This window comes from Salmo salar, chromosome 04, assembly GCF_965601325.2.
Source record: "Salmo salar chromosome 04, fSalSal1, whole genome shotgun sequence".
Lineage (NCBI taxonomy): Eukaryota > Metazoa > Chordata > Actinopteri > Salmoniformes > Salmonidae > Salmo > Salmo salar.
This window is the reverse complement of record NC_138294.1, coordinates 11879391-11903842: the sequence shown is the minus strand read 5'-3', so window position 1 is coordinate 11903842 and position 24452 is coordinate 11879391. Positions and strand designations below refer to the sequence as shown.

Below are 24452 nucleotides of genomic sequence, written 5' to 3'. Positions count from 1 at the left end.
GTTTTATGGTTTTGGTGACGCCTGGCTTTGAATTGACAAAACATTACACACAGCTATTGTCAATGTACTCTCCTAACATAATCTAACTTTATGCTTTCGCCGTAAAACCTTTTTGAAATCGGACAACGTGGTTAGATTAAGGAGATGTTTATCTTTCAAAGGGTGTAAGATAGTTGTATGTTTGAAAAATTTGAATTTTGACATTTATTTGGTTTCAAATTTGCCGCTCTTGAAATGCACCTGCTGTTGATAGGGTGCACCACGGGTGGCACGCTAGCGTCCCACATAGCCCAAAGAAGTTAAAGATTTGGATAAGCAATTATCTGACTGTTCCTTGGGTCTTGAACACTTTCTTCGTGAGTTGGGCCAGTTATATGAAGCTGCCTGCTCCCTCCCTGAAAGTAGCCTACAAAGGAAACAGATGGAGCATCTCCCTGGATTGTGTGCTCAGATGCTGTTGGATGGTTTCCCCATTGAGCTTGTGGATGGAGATGCATCAAATATCCCTCTGAAATGGATATCAGCTGTACTAGCTCAGCTTCATACACTTGTCCAATCCAACAGCAAGATCCGGAGTTGTGACAGTTTTAGGGGTCCAAAGCACTGGGAAGTCCACTCTCCTCAACACCATGTTTGGGGTCCAGTTTGCTGTCAGCAGTGGAAGATGCACCAGAGGGGCCTTCATGCTACTGATTAAAGTCAACAAAGAACTCAAGGAGGAGCTGAAATGTGACTTCATCATGGTCATTGACACAGAGGGGTTGAAATCACCAGAGTTGGCTCAACTAGATGATAGCCATGAACATGACAATGAACTGGCAACGCTGGTGATAGGACTCAGTGATGTCACTATCATCAACATTGCCATGGAGAACTCCACAGAGATGAAAGACATTCTGCAGATTGTTGTTCATGCTTTTATCAGGATGAAAGAAGTAGGGAAGAAGCCAGTATGTCATTTTGTACACCAGAATGTGTCAGACATGTCTGCTCATGACAACAACATGAGGGACAGGAAGAAGTTGTTGGAACAGTTGGATGAAATGACCCTGGCAGCAGCCAGAATGGAGAAGAAGGAGAATATCACCAAGTTCACTGATGTGATGGAGTATGATCCAGACACAAGCAGCTGCTACATCCCAGGACTCTGGCATGGGACTCCCCCTATGGCTCCAGTCAATGCTGGCTACAGTGAGGCAGTGTACGGCTTCAAGAAGACCTTGATGAAAGATTTCAGAAAATGCCAGAGAAATGATGACTTGACACATTTCCTGAATTGGACACAAAGCTTGTGGGAGGCAGTGAAATTTGAGAAATTCATCTTCAGTTTCAGAAACAGCTTGGTTGCAGATGCATACTCCAGATTATGCTCTGAATACAATGGTTGGGAATGGACCTTCCAGAAAAATATGTATTTATGGATGGTGGGTGCTGAAACAAAAATGTCCAATATTGGCATGACAGATCAACATCTCCAGAGGTCCATAAGAGATGTGCTAAATGAATTGATGATAGAAGCAACTGAGACGCTGTCATTGGGAGAAAAGGAAATTCAAGACAATATAGTGAAATACTTTGAAAAGCAAGATGGCCATGTCAATCTGGTGGAAAAATACAAGGAGGACTTTGTGTCCAGTGCCAAAACACTGAGACGAGAGACAGAAAACACTGTGAAGAACAAACTGCAAGGAGTTGTTGAAATCAAAGAGGGAATGACAGAACTGAGCAACATCAAGAGCTCTCAGGCAAGTACAATGGAGAAAAAGGTGCTAGATTTGCTTCAGAAATGTAGACAGAAAAAATCTGGTCTATCAGATCAGGCCATCAGTAAAGAGTTTGAGATCATGTGGAAGAAAACTCTTTCTGATGATTCACTTCAAAGGACTCCCAAGAAGAGATGTGGCTCAGGATGCCTTCCTTATGTTACGTGGAAATCTAACAACAAGGGGTGGGCATGTCAATAAGATGTTGGTTCGAAACAACCTGGTGGATTGTGGTAAAGAAGTATTTGTTGTGGAAACTGGGGGTTTAGGGGAGATATGTGTGGCCTTATTTAAGCACTTGGGATATCAACCATTACAGGAAGAAACTACAAGAGTTGTGTGTCAACATCATAACACAGTGTCAGTTGTTTATAACACAGAAGGTGGAAAACAAAACAGATTACCATGATACTTACATCAAAGAGCTGCTGAAGAAGATTGATGAATCGTTCAACAACACAAGAATGTTAAAATCAGTGAGGAATGTGAGGTTTCTCTGAAGCTACACATCTGTGGCAGAGCAGCCAGAGAGTTCCAGAAGATGCATGATGATTTCATTGAAGTTAATGACCCAAGGAAGTGTCTGGAACAGTCTAAGAGCAAGTACCTTACTGAGTTCAAAGACTTATTTCATAACCGAGACCAGTGCCAGAAGAAAGCTGAGGACTTTACAAAGCTCTGTTTGCAGCCAGCTGTACAGGACTACGTTACCAAAATGATTGGTCCTGATGTGGTTGATGAAGTGAAGACAGGTAAAGGGTCACAGGATTACAGCACAAGAGGAGCTTTCCAGTTCTCCATTTTGAAACAACTCCTGACAGATGGAAAATATGATAAATATGAAAATTACATTGACAATTATGAAAGCTTTGTGAAGGACTGGCTGTTTGACCAGATTGTCCAACAACTCTCAGATGAGAGCAGTCTGGAGAAATTGGAGAAGAAACATCTTTCAGAGATGGTCAAGATGATCACTGACGCAATCTCTAACATCAGAAAAACAACTGGCATAAAAAATGTAAATGATGTCAAGACATTCATTCAGAACATCTGCAGTGCCCTTGAAAAGAATCTGGTCCTCAAGGATGCTCTGGATTCCATCTTGATTCTGAACACTGCAGATACAGAACAGTTTGCTGACTACCTCACAGAGTTTGTGGAAGAAATGGAGCAGTCACTGGCAGCTGAGTACAATAAGGGAGGAGACATCAAAGAGAGACTCAGATCTCTGCCATTCAAGCCTCAGGACGAGATGTTCACCAGTCTGTTTGGATGTGGGGAGGTATGTCCCTTCTGTGCTGTACCTTGTGAAGCAGGGGGGATAGAGCATGCCAAACACCATGCCTCCATTCACCGTTCACAAGGTATCAGTGGTTATAGGTGTAGGGTCACAGAAATTAACAATTGAGATATGTTCATCTCTTGTGGTTAGTGGCGTATCATTCTCCAACACCGAGACTGGAGGAAAACTTCACCCCTACAAGGACTACCAGACATATTACCCTGACTGGTTAATAACTGGAGATTCCAGTATTGAGGCTTCAGACTACTGGAAGTATGTGATGGCCACATTCAATGAGACAATTGCTACAGACAAAGATGCACTCCCTGCAGACATCCCAGAGGACTGGAAGGCTTTAACACCTGATGATGCAATGAAGAGCTTGAAAAAGTCATTCAACATGAAATAAAGTAAAGTACTATATAAAGACTTGTTGACCAGAAACATGATTGACGTTTCACAGACATAACAACCAGAAATGACATATCACACAATCATCATATGTAGAACCAGTCGTCTCAATAAAGTTTTTGAAATAGTGTGCAGATCTTGCTAATACCCAATGCAATTTAGAAAAGAACAACTGCAGCAGGAAAAACATATTTGCAGATGCATTAATAAACTATATAACATCTTAGGAATTTACAGATCAGATGTTCCATAATGAAATAGCTAAAGGAGTAGGAATACAACATTTAACATAGGCACACAATGTGAGCATCAAGTGTCTCAGAGTAGAGTGCTGATCTAGGATCAGGTCCTCCCTGTCCATGTAGTCTTATGTAGGCTAAACTGATCCTAAATCAGCAATGTTGCTCTGAGAAACTTAATACTGGTGATCATAAACATCAGAATTGACCAATAGATGGCGGTGTGGGTATGTGGAAATGTAAACAGACCAATTGCTTAAATATCCCTTCTCTCCTTGTCTCCTTCCTTGAATCTGCACTGATTGGCAGATCAGTGAAGGAGAGGACTGAATTTCAGAGGACTGAGAAAGAGCCAAAGTGGTTAAGGGTAGTGTTGTGTGTTGAATAAAATAAGTAGTCATTGGTTCTATATTTAACCTATATATATTCTCAAGTATTATAATCCAATATATACCCAATATATGTATCCAGTATATTCCATATATGATATGCATGCACTGTGTGAATCAGTAGAATGTATATACCGTGTTGGGATCCTCACTCCTGTTCAGAAATCAGAAACCACACTTAAAACGGCCACAGACAAGCTGACAGAGAAATTCCTCTAGCTGCTCATTCTGGACCAGTGAATAAACTGACCAAGACATTCTGAAACCTGAGTTGTTGACCAGATCAAACCATGTATGTTTAAGTACCATGTCAGTGCTCATAGTACCATGTTAGCTGTCTGTTAAACATCATGTCTATGCCATATTTGGCAATATAGTTTTCACCTGTCAACTCTATAAATATCGGTTGTAGTGACGGCCGAGGAACTTTTCCATGTAGACCAATCAAATGTGTGGGTGGTTTTGGGCCCACCAATTGTGTGAGTTGGCAACATAAAATACATGTAGATCTTGACATTGTCAAGGTGTTTGTTGAAGTGCAACCCTTCCACTGTGGTGTATTAAAATAATATTGAACCTGGAGAACCTGTCATAGATTCCTTGAGTCGTCTCCTCAATGATTCTGAATCCAATATTTCATCTTCAGTTTAAATCTGGGATATGAAAAACAACCAAAAAGCTTCTGCACAAACTTGTTTACTAGATTAATTATCTTAAATAATCACAACTAGTCATCACACCAGTAGTGGTGTGTGGTTAAAATCACTGGGTAAGCCATATTACAACCTGTGTTGTGATAATTGCGTTGTTTGCTCTATAACCTGTTAGTTCATGTCTTGACACTGTCATATATAGTCCTAAAGGCAGAGACAATAAGGCAGAGTGGCAGAAAAAATTCAACCAAACCTTTGTTTCATCACAAAACCGGAGAGCTCTGTCCAGTGATAACACAGATAACTAGGTTCACCACCATCATTGTTCTCCTGTTCTTCTGACATCTACACTACTATAACAGGTCAGTTATCTGGTGATAGTATAGTGTTCTGACATCTACACTACTATAACAGGTCAGTTATCTGGTGATAGTATAGTGTTCTGACATCTACACTACTATAACAGGTCAGTTATCTGGTGATAGTGTTCTGACATCTACACTACTATAACAGGTCAGTTATCTGGTGATAGTATAGTGTTCTGACATCTACACTACTATAACAGGTCAGTTATCTGGTGATAGTATAGTGTTCTGACATCTACACTACTATAACAGGTCAGTTATCTGGTGATAGTATAGTGTTCTGACATCTACACTACTATAACAGGTCAGTTATCTGGTGATAGTATAGTGTTCTGACATCTACACTACTATAACAGGTCAGTTATCTGGTGATAGTATAGTGTTCTGACATCTACACTACTATAACAGGTCAGTTATCTGGTGATAGTATAGTGTTCTGACATCTACACTACTATAACAGGTCAGTTATCTGGTGATAGTATAGTGTTCTGACATCTACACTACTATAACAGGTCAGTTATCTGGTGATAGTATAGTGTTCTGACATCTACACTACTATAACAGGTCAGTTATCTGGTGATAGTATAGTGTTCTGACATCTACACTACTATAACAGGTCAGTTATCTGGTGATAGTATAGTGTTCTGACATCTACACTACTATAACAGGTCAGTTATCTGGTGATAGTATAGTGTTCTGACATCTACACTACTATAACAGGTCAGTTATCTGGTGATAGTATAGTGTTCTGACATCTACACTACTATAACAGGTCAGTTATCTGGTGATAGTATAGTGTTCTGACATCTACACTACTATAACAGGTCAGTTATCTGGTGATAGTATAGTGTTCTGACATCTACACTACTATAACAGGTCAGTTATCTGGTGATAGTATAGTGTTCTGACATCTACACTACTATAACAGGTCAGTTATCTGGTGATAGTATAGTGTTCTGACATCTACACTACTATAACAGGTCAGTTATCTGGTGATAGTATAGTGTTCTGACATCTACACTACTATAACAGGTCAGTTATCTGGTGATAGTATAGTGTTCTGACATCTACACTACTATAACAGGTCAGTTATCTGGTGATAGTATAGTGTTCTGACATCTACACTACTATAACAGGTCAGTTATCTGGTGATAGTATAGTGTTCTGACATCTACACTACTATAACAGGTCAGTTATCTGGTGATAGTATAGTGTTCTGACATCTACACTACTATAACAGGTCAGTTATCTGAGTTTGTTAAAGAAACTAACTCAAGCCCATTGCCTAGGCTTAAAGACAGATATTTTAGTTCAGAAGCATTAGTAAGGTTTAACAGAAAATGCCCTCACACATCTACACTACTATAACAGGTCAGTTATCTGGTGATAGTATAATCAACTGTACTACAGTTGCAATAGGATGATCACTAATACTGGAACTGAAGGAAGCTACAAGGTGTGCAGGTGTTTGTTTCATCCCTTTTGATTCAGATAATGATATAGTAGCCCATTGGATTCCATGAAAATGCAAAGCCTGGTGTTGGGGTGAGTGAATCCAATAGGTAGTTTAATTAAAGTTTCATAAAAAAATTAGCAGTATTTAAATCTTCTCGATTCTCCTTTCATCATTCCGAGATGAATAGGAGTACAACAACTATTTCATCCCTGGATTGATGTATGTTTTCTCATGAGAGAGAAATAAACAATTGCTGGATGTTTTTGGCTAACACCATGCCTACGACTGTCTCTCTTCAAACATGCTCTAACTGTTCTACTACTAGTGTTCTACTACTAGTGACAATATTGTCCTGGATGACTGACGTACAGTTTCAGGGTTCTACTACTAGTAATCTATTACTAGTGTAATATTACCAGTGTTCTACTACTAGTGTTGTATTTGCAGTGTCCCATTACCAGTGTTATATTACCAGTGTTATACTACCAGTGTTCTATTATCAGGGTTCTATTATCAATGTTCTATTACCAGTGTTTTACTACCAGTGTTACATTTACATTTTACATTTTAGTCATTTAGCAGACGCTCTTATCCAGAGCGACTTACAGTAGTGAATGCATACATTTCATTTCATGCATTTTTTTTGTTTTTTTGTACTGTGTTGTATTACTAGTGTTAAATTACCAGTGTTATATCACCAGTGTTCTATCACCAGGGTTCTATCGCCAGGGTTCTATCGCCAGGGTTCTATCGCCAGGGTTCTATTACCAGTGTTCATAGTCTATCCAGTGTTCTATTACCAGTGTTCAAGCATCAGTGTTCTATTACCAGTGTTTTACTTCCAGTTTTATTTAACCTTTTTTTTTAACTAGGCAAGTCAGTTAAGAACAAATTCTTATTTACAATGACGGCCTAGGAACGGTGGGTTAACTGCCTTGTTCAGGGGCAGAACGACAGATTTTTTCCTTGTCAGCTCGGGGATTCGATCCAGCAACCTTTCGGTTACTAGTCCAACTCTCTAACCACTAGGCTGCTGCCCCCCAGTGTTCTATTACCAGTGTTCTATCACCAGTGTTCTATTACCAATGTTCGGTTCCCAGTGTTATATGACCAGTGTTATATCACCAGTGTTCTATTACCAGTGTTCTATTACCATTGTTCTATTACCTGTGTTCTATTACCAGTGTTCTGTTACCAGTGTTATATTACCAGTGTTATATTACCAGTGTTATATCACCAGTGTTATATTACCAGTCTTATATCACCAGTGTTCTATTACCAGTGTTGTATTACCAGTGTTCTATTACCAGTGTTCTTTTACCAGTGTTCTGTTACCAGTGTTATATTACCAGTGTTATATCACCAGTGTTCTATTACCAGTGTTCTATTACCAGTGTTCTATTACCAGTGTTCTATTACCAGTGTTCTATTACCAGTGTTGTATTACCAGTATTCTACTACTAGTGTTCTATTACCAGTGTTCCATTACCAGTGTTCTATTACTAGTGTTATAAATTACCAGTGTTATATTACCACTGTTATATCACCAGTGTTCTATTACCAGTGTTATATTACCAGTGTTATATTACCAGTTGTCACGTCCTGACCAGTAAAGAGTCTATTTGTTATTGTAGTTTGGTCAGGACGTGGCAGAGGGTATTTGGTTTATGTGGTTCGGGGTGTGTGTCTATGTCGAGGGGTAGTTGATTTATGTATTGCGGGGTTTTTGGTCACTGTTCTATGTTTATGTATTTCTATGTTTAGATAATTGGGGTGTGGACTCTCAATTGGAGGCAGGTGTTTTCTAGTTGCCTCTGATTGAGAGTCCTATATTTAGGTATGTGTTTGTCTTAGTGTTTTGTGGGAGATTGTGTTGTGTATAGCTTGTTGCCTTACCGGCCTGTTATTTAGTCGTTGTGTTTTTTCCGTGTACGTGTTTGTTTGGTTCACCTTCTTATCTGTTAAAAATAAAAGAAGATGAGTGCACATTTCCCCGCTGCGTCTTGGTCCGCTTTATCCGACGACAACCGTTACACCAGTGTTATATCACCAGTGTTATATTACCAGTATTCTACTACTAGTGTTCTGTTACCAGTGTTATATTACCAGTATTCTACTACTAGTGTTCTATTACCAGTATTGTATTACCATTGTTCCGGACGTTCAGGATACAATAGAAACCAATCCAGATAATATTTCGCTAGCGTCCCACCTGCCCAAGAGAGGACACTATGTAAGCCTTGTGGTGGTGATGATGATGATGGTGGTGGTTAATTTTATTTATTTATTTATTTAGCCAGGATAGTCCATTCAGTAACAGGAGTCCTGGGTTCCAATTAGTGGTGAAGATGATGATGATGATGATGGTGAAGATGATGATGATGATGATGGTGAAGATGGTGCGGATGGAGGATGATGATGACGAATATGGTGATGACGATGAGGAGGAGGAGGAAGAGGAGGAGAATAACATTTTTGTGTTGATCCTTCAGGGCAAGCTAAGATGCAATGAACACATCACCAGTAGTTCAACAACATGCCTGCTGCCTTCAGCTTCTACAAACAGAATATGTTTGTACTCAACATTCTAGAATCCTTCCTGAGTACCACACTGTCCCATGTTTAGCCATAAACATGTTCAACTGACAGCAAGACAGGTTTAGGTCCAGTATAATTCAACACACAGCTAGACAGGTTTTGGTCCAGTGTAATTCAACAGACAGCTAGACAGGTTTTGGTACAGGGTAATGCTAGTAACTAAATAAACGTGTCTTCACAATACAATGTTTATAATACATCCAGCCTACTGATCATTACTTTTTCTACACCAATAACATAATATTTGACTAATTACCAGACAGTCCCCACAACCTGGTTTATACTGACCTTATCCCAACACCTAGCAATCTCATAACCTGGTCTATACTGAGTTTATACTGCAGTTACCTTAACCCAACACCTAGCAACCTCATACCCTGGTCAATACTGAGTTTATACTGTAGTGACCTTAACCCAACACCTAGCAACCTCATAACCTTTTCAATACTGAGTTAATACTGTAGTGACCTTAACCCAACACCTAGCAACCTCATAACCTTTTCAATACTGAGTTAATACTGTAGTGACCTTAACCCAACACCTAGCAACCTCATAACCTGGTCTATACTGAGTTAATACTGTAGTGACCTTAACCCAACACCGAGCAACCTCATAACCTGGTCTATACTGAGTTTATACTGTAGTGACCTTAACCCAACACCTAGCAACCTCATAACCTGGTCTATACTGAGTTTATACTGTAGTGACCTTAACCCAACACCTAGCAACCTCATAACCTGGTCTATACTGAGTTTATACTGTAGTGACCTTAACCCAACACCTAGCAACCTCATAACCTGGTCTATACTGAGTTTATACTGTAGTGACCTTAACCCAACACCTAGCAACCTCATAACCTGGTTTATACTGAGTTAATACTGTAGTGACCTTAACCCAACATCTAGCAACCTCATAACCTGGTCTATACTGAGTTTATACTGTAGTGACCTTAACCCAACACTTAAGAACTTCATAACCTGAGCCGGATTCACGAAACCTTCTTAAGTAGACATTTCTTCTTAACTGCCATTTTTTCCTTAACTATAGAATTATGAAGAAAGTTCAGCAAAGTTGCTATTCCTCAATAAAGTTATTAGAAATGTTCTTAATTTTTTTCTCATAGTTTCTTCCTAGGAAAACGTTAAAAAGAAATGGTATTCTTGAAAATAATGTTTTGGTTTCTTCTTGGAAATGTATTTAACTTTAGGACAGCTAAACCCTTGTCTTGTGACGAATTGATACTTTTTAAGAAACTTTTTTGTGCGCCACTGCCACAGACACAGTTAGCTACCATACAGCAAGAAAACAAATTAAATGTATATCTAGCTAGCTATTAATTAACAATATATTACAATATTCTAGAAGTGTTAAATAGCTAGCATTAGCTCGTCAATTTTCAAAGAAGAACTTGGCTAACTTAGCTAATGTTAATGCTGTTAGCTATGCCCACTTAATGTCGAACCACTCTTTTTTACGGCAGCGTCACTGTCCCTTACCCCTGACGGCAGAGACACACTCAGCCACTCTCGCCCATCCTCTCTTTTTGTTCTCTGCAGTGACCCCACAGTTTTCAAGTCTCCCCAACAGCAACCTTTTCCTGGTTGATATTTCCTCCACCATCACTTCAAGCTCTTGTTTGCTGAAGTTTTTATTGCGCTTTCCTTGTTTATCCATTTTTGTTTTTGATATAGCTAGTTTGAATGTTATGTGTGAACAAATAACGTTTGTTTAAGGGTTTGCGAGCCAACAACAAAACAAATCTCGAGACATAAAGCAGATAAATAAATGTAATCAAATGGAAATATTAACGCTTTATTATAGTGGGACAAATCCTATCATCCCTGTCCCATAGGCTTATTTATTGGTTTCAAGCACTTCACTAATGTCAATGCCACATAATAAGATATTTACAAAGTTCTTAGGAAAGATATTTACAAAGTTCCTAAGAAAACTATGAATTCCTAATGAATTGCTATTCTTTTTTTCCCTTAAGAAACTTCTTACGTTTTTTTCGTGTGTTATGTTTTGTGAATCCGGCCCCTGGTCTATACTGAGTTTATACTGTAGTGACCTTAACCCAACACCTAGCAACCTCATAACCTGGTCTATACTGAGTTTATACTGTAGTGACCTTAACCCAACACCTAGCAACCTCATAACCTGGTCTATACTGAGTTTATACTGTAGTGACCTTAACCCAACACCTAGCAACCTCATAACCTGGTCTATACTGAGTTAATACTGTAGTGACCTTAACCCAACACCTAGCAACCTCATAACCTGGTCTATACTGAGTTAATACTGTAGTGACCTTAACCCAACACCTAGCAACCTCATAACCTGGTCTATACTGAGTTTATACTGTAGTGACCTTAAGCCAACACCTAGCAACCTCATAACCTGGTCTATACTGAGTTAATACTGTAGTGACCTTAACCCAACACCTAGCAACCTCATAACCTGGTCTATACTGAGTTAATACTGTAGTGACCTTAACCCAACACCTAGCAACCTCATAACCTGGTCTATACTGAGTTTATACTGTAGTGACCTTAACCCAACACCTAGCAACCTCATAACCTGGTCTATACTGAGTTAATACTGTAGTGACCTTAACCCAACACCTAGCAACCTCATAACCTGGTCTATACTGAGTTAATACTGTAGTGACCTTAACCCAACACCTAGCAACCTCATAACCTGGTCTATACTGAGTTAATACTGTAGTGACCTTAACCCAACACCTAGCAACCTCATAACCTGGTCTATACTGAGTTTATACTGTAGTGACCTTAACCCAACACCTAGCAACCTCATCAAGGGTTTCATATCTCTTGGTGTAATGACTAAGGTGTTGTGTTGACAGTTGCTGGATGAGGGACAGCCCCCACATTCACTACAATACATTACATAATGGTATACAGTACATGTATTCTTCACTACTAATATAACACCTGGTAACTTCTACTGTATATTTTGTCCACTGGAGTCCATAATCATTTCTGATATGTTGTCAGTTTAATTACAAATAAAAACTAAAACAGCTTAAAACCTCACATGGATATCCAACACAACTCCATCAGATAGTCTTAATAAAGGTGCAATCTAGGATTCAAACATGAAAGAGACCCTGTCAGTTGGACAATCCCAGACATCTCTTTCTTTAACCATGGAGCCATAACCATTACAACTAGTGTTCAACATGGATGTGGGTCTGGTTCTCACAGACCCAGTTGATTGTGCGTCTGGTTCTCACAGACCCAGTTGATTGTGCGTCTGGTTCTCACAGACCCAGTTGATTGTGTGTCTGGTTCTCACAGACCCAGTTGATTGTGTGTCTGGTTCTCACAGACCCAGTTGATTGTGCATCTGGTTCTCACAGACCCAGTTGATTGTGCGTCTGGTTCTCACAGACCCAGTTGATTGTGCGTCTGGTTCTCACAGACCCAGTTGGTTTTCATAATGCTCCCTACATTGTTTCAGCTCTTCAATGGACCTGATGACCTTTGGGTGACCATAGCACAGTCCTCAATGCAAAGAAGTTGTTTAAAATTACACTGAATTACTAAATGAATAAGCATATATTAATAGTATATTCATAAATAGTGTATATAATATTAATACATTAGTATTTCGTTATCTGTAAACATTTATAAAGCAATTCCAAACATGTATAACAAATGTACATTTATAATGGCCTATTCATGAGTGTTGTTATAAAGTGTAACCAAATCATCTGGTTCGACAACACAGAGAACCAGGTGGTCCACTCACTGGGTAGTAAGATGTCCCATCAACCCACCACCAAACTCCCTCTGTATATCTGTCATGAACTAGTAAGATGTCCCATCAACCCACCACCAAACTCCCTCTGTATATCTGTCATGAACTAGTAAGATGTCCCATCAACCCACTGCCAAACTCCCTCTGTATATCTGTCATGAAGTAGTAAGATGTCCCATCAACCCACCACCAAATTCTCTCTGTATATCTGTCATGAACTAGTAAGATGTCCCATCAACCCACCACCAAACTCTCTCTGTATATCTGTCATGAAGTAGTAAGGTGTCCCGTCAACCCACTGCCAAACTCTCTCTGTATATCTGTCATGAAGTAGTAAGATGCCCCATCAACCCACTGCCAAACTCTCTCTGTATATCTGTCATGAAGTAGTAAGATGTCCCATCAACCCACTGTCAAACTTCCTCTGCATGGCTGTCATGAAGTCCCATCCAGACTTCCCTTCTCATGCCATGGATAAATACCTGTCATTTGGGACAAGGAAAATATAACACATTTAATTAACAACGTTCAAACCAGAACTAATTTCAAACCATTTTTTCCTGACACATTCAATCACGTTCTATCCAAACATTTAGTAATTGTCACAACTCCCAAAAATAAACATTTAGTATGGAATGCAGTGTAATGATGTTAGGAATGGAGGTCGATAAGTGGATTATGCCAGGGAATCAGGTTGCGTCCAAATAATATCCCCTTCTGTAGTGTGCACTTCTGGAAATTACTGGTCTATGGATACTCCCTCCATGCCTACACCAAACCAATGATTTTACATTTGTGGGGAGTAGTGAACGAGTGGAGATTATGGAGACAAAACCATCGTCTATTTCCACTACTCACATCCTACCACTAGGGGCAGCAAGAGCCAGGTTCTTGGAGAATTGAGTCTTTAAGAAAGAGTGATTGGTCACCAGGGTTGGGGTCAATTCCATTGTTTTACAGAATACTGCCTCAGAAATTATGGAAGCAGCAGAAGATAACACCATCTTCCAGACGATCGAGGAACAAGGTAATCTACTCGACCAATACCAGACCAGCATCCTCTACTGGGTATGACCATGAATGAGGTCCTCCATATTCTCCACTGCCCCGACACCACCAGCAAGGTTCTCCATACCTCTGACGGAGGGCCTCCTACCACAGGTCGTCACAGTGAGCCAGTCCCCCAGCCTACCCAGCCGTCTGCCCAGGTCAGAGATGCCCGACTGTCCCTTCCGGAGAAGCATGACGATATTCCATTCAAATGCCGTGGCTTCCTGCTCCAGTGCTATCTCTATTTCGCCTATCTGACAGGAGCCCCCACCACCGAGAGGTCCAAATGTGAAGACTTATTTATATCAAATCAGTTCTCTAGATTTAATTATTACGTGATTAAACAAATCATGTAAACATTAATTAACTAGGATGTCACATCTGCTCCTGCAACGCCCTCTACTGCTCATCCTGTGTCTCTTTGACCTGCCGCCTCCCCCAGTGCTCTTTCCCCCTCTCTGTGTGTTTGTGTGTGATTGTGTGGGAAGAGACAGGTGTGCTGGAGTCAGAGCCGATCCCCACCAGCTGCAACCCATTCCATAATCAAGACCTCTACAAATACTCAGTCCTGCCTCTTCCACACTGCCAGATTGTAATCTCTATGCTTCTAGCTATTTGTTACTATTCAGATCCTGTTACCCTGCTGTGCCTATTTCCTGCCTGATGCTGTTTTACCTCTCCACTACAGTTCTGCCGCTCTGACTCTGGTCCCTGTCTCCTGTCCCATGTCTCATCATCCTGCTACCCTATCCTGGATTCCGCACACTACCACTCCCTTGGATTCCCCTCCGGACCTGCTTACCCTGTCCCAACCCCTCTCGCTCCAACCTCAGCCTCCTCTGTGTTGCAATAAATACCTTGGTTATTTCATCCCAATTTCCTCGTCTGAGACTGCTCTTGGGTTCCCCTTGTTCTGCTCCGCCTAACATAGGAAGTCGGGGCACCACGGGAAAATGTTGTTTTACATAGTTACGACTTCCCGGATATAACTCTTCAGATATTTTCATATCTTATCGATTTAGTCTTCTATTTATGATCATTACCTCGGTCATTCTCATTCTGAACATCGTAAAATTATTGGTTATCTGCACGGACCCTAGTCTAAATAATGAATCAGCGATATACAAATTGGCTTAATTATCTATTTACTAACTAAATAATCACACAGAATTACATAACAAACAAACAGACAGTATAGCTTTTGGTTACTAACAATGCAATGAAAATGTCCTTAAGGGACTACACCGATATGATAGCTTGGTAGACACTGAAAAGGGTGGAGACAGATAAGGAGCGGGAAAGACAAAATGGAGCCACTAACACACAGTCGATAATTATACTCATGGACATGCTAATACTTTGCACATGAACGACCGCTCATTCGAGAATAAATTGCAATATACATATTTACGCTTGTATGTCGTTGTTGTCTCTCTTTTGAAGTCACTCGATCATTCTGTGGAGAATAGTTCATCAGTGAGTCTCTGGTTGTGTTCCCCAGAAGTCACAATGTCTTTCGTGGTTGTAGCATGTTCAGCAGCTCTGTTATAACGCATAAGTCAGAGTAGAGAAGTGTTCTTTAGAATGGATTTTCAGAGTACCATTCGTTCTTAGAGTGATCAGTTAGAATAGATACTCCCGCGGTTGTTGGTATTCTTGTCTTCGGCTACGCATATGTCCAGCTGCAGACTGGTAAAAGCGTTGTTTAGGATTTGCTCCTTCTGTAGAAATGTTTTAGAGTTTAACCATTTCCAGCCGTGTAGCCAACACTACACACTGTCTGGTCTCCTTGGCCTATAGATTGGTAGCCATTTCAACGTGGGGACTGCGTCCTAGCATTCTTTGACTAAATGTACATTTCTTAACCATTCGTGACATCCAGCGTACCGTGTGTTTACTGGTATGACTGTAAATTTCGTCACCAGTGGGTTTTATACACTTCTGAGCATAGGGGCATTCCGTGACGCCAATGTAATGTCTGTGCTCACTTGGGTGTGGCCACTGACTTGGTTAAGCCTTCATATGGAAAACAATTCTCTCATTTAGAAGGCATTACATCTTTTCAAAAGTAGTCTTATACTTAATCATTAATTTTATACAACATTCAGGTAGAAAACTAATAACTGAGGAATGTACACTTCCATAGTTACATTTATGTTGTCCTACCATCTATAGTTACATCACAAATGATTAATACATTCTACAGTATTATTCTTTAAATACCCACGGACCATTCCCACATTCTGAAAAATATAAATATTGTTTAATTCTCCAATTTTGGGGATTAGGAATTTTGGAGGGGAGAATGTCTTTGTTCTCCATAGGCTCTCTTCCTCAATACACCCAAACCCAAAGTTTCCACACAGTATTTATAACCGTCATAAAACCTGTGGTGGGAGAGAGAGTGAGAGGGGGGGGGGCATGATATACACCCAAGAGGGCCACGTCATGACAGCTGACCTGAGGCAGAGCCTGAACCCATATAGGTAGGGGCCACACACCTCTCCGCGGTAGAGCGGCGTCGCCGGAGACAGCTAGGGCTCTGTCCCAATTGTGGCCAGGAGGGGAACCAGCTTCAGTGGTGTCCGGTGCGTCCTAACCCGGGGTCCACTAGAGCAGAGGGGTGGCCCCATGACCTTCTGTCTCCCATTTGAGTATTCCATTTTCATCGTTTTCCGCCAAACCCTTTCTGGTTCCCATTTCACCAGCTGGCTGTCCCTCAAGTGTTGTCTCTACAGCTCTAGTGGACTCCGGTGCCACAGGGAACTTCTACGACCAGGCCCTCGCCTCCTCCCTGAGCTTAACCTCATACACGCTCTCCTCTCTCTTTCCTGTCCAAGTCCTGGATTTGGGATTCGGCACAATTACTCACATCACGGCACCCCTCACCGTGGGTCCCAAGCACCAGGAAAGCCTTCCCTTCTTCATCATCACCTCACTCGTACACAAAGTCATCCTCTGCCTCTCATGGCTCCAACTTCATAACCCCCCCATCTCCTGGTCAAAGATGAGAACCACCGCCTGGGGACCAGGATACCAGAGAACCTGCTTACCCCCACCCTGTGGCGCCATCCTCCTGCTCCCTCCCTCCGGCACTCGACGTCGCACACCTGCTCCCCATCATTAAGCACACCTGGACTTCATCACCACCCTGATTACTCTCCCTTCATATAGCCCTCACCAACCTCAGTCATGAGGCAGTATTGGTTCTGTTTTCATGTCCAGATGCTTCTCTTGTTTTGTAACTCTCCGTGTCTGTTATTATTAAACTCATGATCTGCACCTGCTTCCTGACTCCCTGCGTCTTTGTTACAGAGGTGACTTGTCCTTCTAGAGTCCATGTTAATACTAGATAAAGTATAAAACAGAGGTGTCTTGTCAATGTTAGATAAAAACAGAGTAAGGAGAACAATAATGTACTAGACAGGTAATGTCTTTAATCTCAGTTAAATTATTTATTGAATAAACAGGAAGTACACATTGTTTATGTACAGCATGATGGAAGCACAAGAACATAACCTGAAAGGCCACTCAGCAAGGAACAAGCCATTGCTCAAAAACCGCCATAAAAACGCCAGACTACGGTGCGCAACTGCACATGGGGACAAAGATCGTACTTTTTGGAGAAATGTCCTCTGCTCTGATGAAACAAAAATAGAACTGTTTGGCCATAATGACAATTGTTATGTTTGGAGGAAAAAGGGGGAGGCTTTCCAGCCAAAGAACACCATCCCAACCGTGAAGCACAGGGATGGCAGCATCACGTTGTGGGGGTGCTTTGCTGTAGAAGGGACTGGCGCACTTCACAAAATAGATGACATCATGAGTGAGGGAAATTATGTGGATACATTGAAGCAACACCTCAAGACGTCAGTCAGGAAGTTAAAGTTTGGTCGCAAATGGGTCTTCCAAATGGACAATGACCCCAAGCATACTTCCAAAGTTGGGGCAAAATGGCTTAAGGACAACAAAGTCAAGGTATTGGAGTGGCCATCACAAAGCCCTGACCTCAATCCTATAGAAAATGTGTGCGCAGTACTGAAAAGGCGTGTGCGAGCAAGGAGGCCTATAAACCTGACTCAGTTACATCAGCTCTGTCAGGAGGAATGGGCCAAAGTTCACCCAACTTATTGTGGGAAGCTAGTGGAAGGCTACCCGAAACGTTTGACCCATTTTAAACAATTTAAAGGCAATGCTACCAATTACTAATTGAGTGTATGTAAACTTCTGACCCGCTGGGAATGTGATGAAAGAAACAAAAGCTGAAATAAATCATTCTCTCTACTATTATTCTGACATTTCACATTCATAAAATAAAGTGGTGATCCTAACTGACCTAAGACAGGGCATTTTTACTAGGATTAAATGTCAGGAATTGTGAAAAACTGAGTTTAAATGAATTTGGTTAAGGTGTATGTAAACTTCCAACTTCAACTGTATAGTATTATTAAGGATTATATCAATAAAATACATACGAACAACAACTACCCTGAAACATGTATGAACGTGAGAGGAAGAAAGAGAAGAGGTGCAGGTTGAGAGGGAACACATGATTTGATATTAGGTGGTTTTACTATATCAACAGCTTAAAAAAATAATCTGAGTATGTACCTCTGAAAGCATCCCTGAGCTCCTCCACTCCTATCATGTCTGCTGTACCTGCCAACATCAGCTCCACAAAGTCCACTCTGCCGCCACCTGGAGGAATATTCAGTTGACTGGGGGCTGAGAGGGATTAGAAGAGATGAGTGAAGGAGTAGGAGAATGACTTAACCATTAACAGATAAAATGTATGATCGGCATCTGACTGTAAGGCATTACAGAGGGTAGTGCGTACGGCCCAGTACATCACTTGAGCCAAGCTTCCTGCCATCCAGGACCTATATAATAGGCGGTGTCAGAGGAAAGTCCATAAAATTTCCAGAGACTCCAGTCACCCAAGTAATAGACTGTTTTCTCTGCTACCGCACTGCAAGCGGTACCGGAGCCTAGGACCAAAAGGCTCCTCAACATCTTTCACCCCCAAGCCATTAGACTGCTGAACAATTCATAAAAATCGCCACCGGACAATTTACTTGTAAGTAAGCATTTCACGGTAAATTCTACACCTGTTGTATTTGGCTCATGTGGCAAGTAAAGTTTGATTTGATTTGATTTAAACCGCTGCGCCAATCAGGATTCTTCACCTTAATTCTACAATGTAGAAAATAGTAAATATAAAGAAAAACCGTGGAATGAGTAGATGTGTCCAAACTTTTGACTAGTACAGTATATACACACACACTATATATAAATATATAAATACTTGGTTCAGTCTGCTTTCCACCAGACACTGGGACCTTTCAGCAGTTCAATAACATAAAACACAAGGCCAGATCTACACTGGAGATGCTTACCAAGACGACAGTGAATGTTCCTGAATGGCCAAATTAAAGTTTTGAATTAAATCTGTTTGAAAATCTATGTCAAGTTTTGAAAATTGCTGTCTAGCCAAGACTGAACATTTTTTAAAATAATAATTTGCTAATATTGCACAATCCAAGTATGCAAAGCTCTTAGAGACTTACCCAAGAAGATGCAAAGCTGTAATCGATACCAAAGGTTTCTAACGTATTGACTCAAGGAGCGGAATATTTATGCAACAATTATATATTTTTTATTACATTTATATTCTTTTTTTATTCTTTTTTTTAATGTAGATTGTTGACAAAAAATACAATTATATCCATTTGAATCCTACTGTAAGACAATAAAATGTTCAGAAATCCACGGGGTATGAATACTTTTGCAAGGCAATGTACTTAGGCCCAGTTATCGTTCACCTGCTCAATCCCCCAGAACCATTAACATGTTACAAAATAATCAGACCATGCATAAAACTATCATATCTGGTGAAAATAAATCTTACCACAGTCTTAGAGAGTTATGTTATATTGGTTCGTTAAGACAAACGCAACAAGATGAACTGAGTGAGTATGAAATGTAAAATTGGAGTAACATGTCCGTGGGACAGTAGCCTACATTAATTACAGTCTACATTACATTACGATTGCAGTAATGTGTGTTTTAAAGTCTAAACACCTCCATATTCTGTGTCAACATCAGGATATCCGTTACCTTATTTGGCTAAACAACAAGGAACTAATGCACCACCGGATGGTGGGTTCAGACATATGGTCAAATGTAGTTAACTTGGGCTTATCCAGAAAATGTGAGTGTTAGGAAAACGGCAGTATGTTTTACTTTACAGTCAAGCTCAAATCGAACTGAAAGTTCAAGTTCCAGAATGCTGCACAGACTTTTTCAATGTGAATATTTTATCAAACAGGAACATTGCGTTGCTAGATGGGCAGAGTTTGAAGTTTTGGGACTATCCCATTGGTTCCTGTGTACTGGTTGAGCTAAGTAAAAATAAAAGAAAAAAGGAGTGAGGTCAAAGACAAAACTGATCCTAGATCAGCACTCTTAATGTACGATGCTTTGTAAATACGGGCTCTGGTCACATTTCCGAGGATGACATAACCCATCTACTGGTCAATTCTGGTACTGCTATATCTTTACTGATAAGGACTATTTTCTATATATTAACTAAAGTGTTTTTACTGTGCTACAACAACTAATAACTGACACCATTTAGAAGGAAAACACTGGAGTTACTTATAGTACATTACAAGACTTAGTATTAGAGTATACCTGACAAGTAAATGACATACCTGTATCACAGTATACACTGCAGATGTATTTCATCAGTAGAATGATCACATGGTACATACTGCATGGAACAGAATGGAAGCAAACATAGAAAAAGTCTGTTTTTTAAAATGGATGAATAACTGTAAATACTTGAATAAAAACAGTGATGTTACACAGTTATATGCACACTATAATGTAGCAAATATAGACCACAGTTAGTCTACTTAGACCAGTTAGTCTAGTAAGATCACAGCCAGTCTAGTTAAACCACAGTTAGTCTAGTTAAACCACAGTTTAGTTAGACCACAGTTAGAGCCTAGTTAGAACACAGTTAGAGTCTAGTTAGACCACAGTTAGTCTATTTAGACCAACGTTAGTATAGATAGACCACAGTTAGCCTAGTTAGACTTCAGTTAGAGTCGATTTAGACCACAGCTAGAGCCTAGTGAGAACACAGTTATTATAGTTTAGTTTAGTTTAGTTAGACAACAGTTAGTCTAGTTAAACCAAAGTTAGTCTAGTTAGACCGCAGTTAGTCTAGTTAGACCACAGTTAGTCTAGTTAGACGACAGTTAGAGTCTAGTTAGACCACAGTTAGAGTCTAGTTAGACCACAGTTAGAGTCTAGTTAGACCACAGTTAGTCGAGTTAAACCACAGTCTAGTTAGACCCCATTAGTCTAGTTACACCACCGTTAGTCTAGTTAGACCACAGTTTGTCTAGTTACACCACAGTTAGTCTAATTAGATCACAGTTAGTCTATTTACACCACCGTTAGTCTAGTTACACCACTGTTAGTCTAGTTCGACCACAGTTAGTCTAGTTAGACCACAGTTAGCCTAGTTACACCACAGTTAGAGCCTAATTAGACCACAGTTAGTCTAATTAGACCACAGTTAGTCTAATTAGACCACAGTTAGAGTCTAGTTAGACCACAGTTAGTCTAGTTACACCACAGTTAGTCTAATTAGACCACAGTTAGAGTCTAGTTAGACCACAGTTAGTCTAGTTACACCACAGTTAGTCTATTTAGACCAATGTTAGTATAGATAGACCACAGTTAGCCTAGTTAGACTTCAGTTAGAGTCGATTTAGACCACAGCTAGAGCCTAGTGAGAACACAGCTATTATAGTTAGACAACAGTTAGTCTAGTTAAACCAAAGTTAGTCTAGTTAGACCGCAGTTAGTCTAGTTAGACCACAGTTAATCTAGTTAGACCACAGTTAGAGTCTAGTTAGAACACAGTTAGAGTCTAGTTAGACCACAGTTAGAGTCTAGTTAGACCACAGTTACTCGAGTTAAACCACAGTCTAGTTAGACCCCATTAGTCTAGTTACACCACCGTTAGTCTAGTTAGACAACAGTTAGTCTAGTTAAACCAAAGTTAGTCTAGTTAGACCACAGTTAGTCTAGTTAGACCACAGTTAATCTAGTTAGACCACAGTTAGAGTCTAGTTAGAACACAGTTAGAGTCTAGTTAGACCACAGTTAGAGTCTAGTTAGACCACAGTTACTCGAGTTAAACCACAGTCTAGTTAGACCCCATTAGTCTAGTTACACCACCGTTAGTCTAGTTAGACCACAGTTTGTCTAGTTACACCACAGTTAGTCTAGTTAGATCACAGTTAGTCTATTTACACCACCGTTAGTCTAGTTACACCACTGTTAGTCTAGTTAGACCACAATTAGTCTAGTTAGACCACAGTTAGCCTAGTTACACCACAGTTAGAGCCTAATTAGACCACAGTTAGTCTAATTAGACCACAGTTAGTCTAATTAGACCACAGTTAGAGTCTAGTTAGACCGCAGTAAGAGTGTAGTTAGATCACAGTTAGAGCCTAGTTAGACCACAGTTAGAAACAAGTTACACCACAGTTAGTCTAGTTAGTCCACAGAATCTAGTTAGACCACAGTTAGAGTCTAGTTAGACCACATTTAGAGTCTAGTTAGACCACAGTCTACTTAGGCCACAGTTAGAGTCTAGTTAGTTAGGCTACAGTTAGTCAGGCCGCAGTTAGAGTCTAGTCAGGCCACAGTTAGAGTCTAGTTAGACCCCAGTTAGAGTCTAGTTAGACCACAGTTAGAGCCTATAAGACCACAGCTCCACTGCCCTGGGCCTGATGAATGGTGGACAAACTTCACATAGCATTGGCCTCTTGAAAGACATCAAATAAATAGTTTAATTTGGTTACAAATAAACTAAAAACAGCTTAACTCCCACAGGGATATCCAGTGCAACTCCATTAGCGTCCAAGTTAGAGCAGTGGTTCCCAAATTTGGCATCGGGACCATATGTGGGGTCCCCTAAAACTCAAATGAGAAAATCTGTAATCTTATCAAACAAATTGATTAATAACTTGTTTTCTATTAAAATGGATATAGAATACAATTTGTTAGTGTAAACTAAGGTCCTTTTACACTATAAGATGTTTTCAAGTCATTATTATGTGTTGGGACAGCCTGCAGGACCTAACATTGAGAGAATATTTACTGTGCTTTCTCACACACCCAGTGTTGTTTAACACATGATCCATCCTTCCAACTCTTCAATGGGTCCGCACCAAAAATGCAGTGTAATTCTGGTAGGGGAGGCCTGTGGGAGAGAGTTAAAAAATAGCAAAATGTGACTTGGCTAAAAGGTAATTTAAAAAGCAGCATTTATTAAGTGCTGATAGCTCCAGACAAATGACTCTCTCTTCTTAATTTCGCTTTCATTCTCGCTCTTACTTTCTTTTTCTCCCTCGCTCTCTCTGCCTCACTCACTCTGTCTCTCTCTCTCTCAGGTGATAAGAACAGAGGCTGATGTAAAAGGAAGCTAAATTCATTAGTAGTGATGATGTCACAAAGACAGCGTTTCCCACTTGCAACTGGACATTCACTGCAGATAAGCTGGTTTGAAAATGTCCCTTGTTTTGTGCTCACAAGTAGTTCAATATATAAAGAATAGGGTGCTATTTAGAATGCAGGCTGAGTCAGTTTGTCAACCCAAACTCTATCTTCCATAATCATACGGCAGACTAATTTCTCTATGCATGTTATTACAGACAGACAGGGAGGCAGACATTTATCCTAATCCTAGTCCACTCAATGCCCTATACAAGACACTACTTATACACACTGAGTAGACAAACAAATTAAGAACACCTGCTCTTTCCATGACATAGACTGACCGGGTGAATCCAGGTGAAAGCTATGATCTCTTATTGATGCCAATTGAAGGGGAGGAGACAGGTTAAAGAAGGATTTTAAAGCCTTGAGACAATTGAGACATGGATTGTGCATGTGTGCCATTCAGAGGGTGAATGGGCAAGACAAAAGATTGACGTGCTTTTGAATGGGGTTTGGTAGTAGGTGCCAGGCGCACCGGTTTGAATGTGTCAAGAACTGAACGTTGCTGGGTTTTTCACGCTCAACAGTTTCCTGTGTGTATCAAGAATGGTCCACCCCCCAGAGGACATCCAGCCAACTTGACACAACTGTGGGAAGCGTTGGAGTCTGTACTTTGTCAAGGTTTTTCTAAGGTGGCCATGGCGTACTGTCGATTTAGGGCCAGATAGCACTGCATTTTCCTTTGTGCTTGTGTTTCCCAATAGGTAATGTAGTTTTGATTTGACTGTGTTGTAATTTGGTTTATTCTGATTGTTTGGATTTTCTGGTCCTGAGGCTTCAGTGTGTTAGTAGAACAGGTTTGTGAACTCAAAACTGAATTGTTATTTTGAGTTTTTATTATTAGTGGATATTGGCCTAATTCTACCCTGCATGCATTGTTT

At 40.3% G+C, this 24452-nt stretch overlaps 2 protein-coding genes across 2 annotated transcripts in view; both read left to right on the top strand.

Annotated features, from left to right (window-relative positions):
- The window catches only part of LOC106597121 (up-regulator of cell proliferation), a 116178-nt gene that overhangs the window by 13719 nt on the left and 78007 nt on the right, over positions 1-24452 (top strand). The gene's annotated exons all lie outside the window — the stretch shown is intronic.
- On the top strand, positions 89-4669 carry LOC145878601 (interferon-induced very large GTPase 1). Its single transcript, XM_082974087.1, has one exon. It carries the CDS (start codon positions 630-632, stop codon positions 1962-1964), a length of 1335 nt encoding a protein of 444 aa, XP_082830213.1. The 5' UTR covers positions 89-629; the 3' UTR covers positions 1965-4669.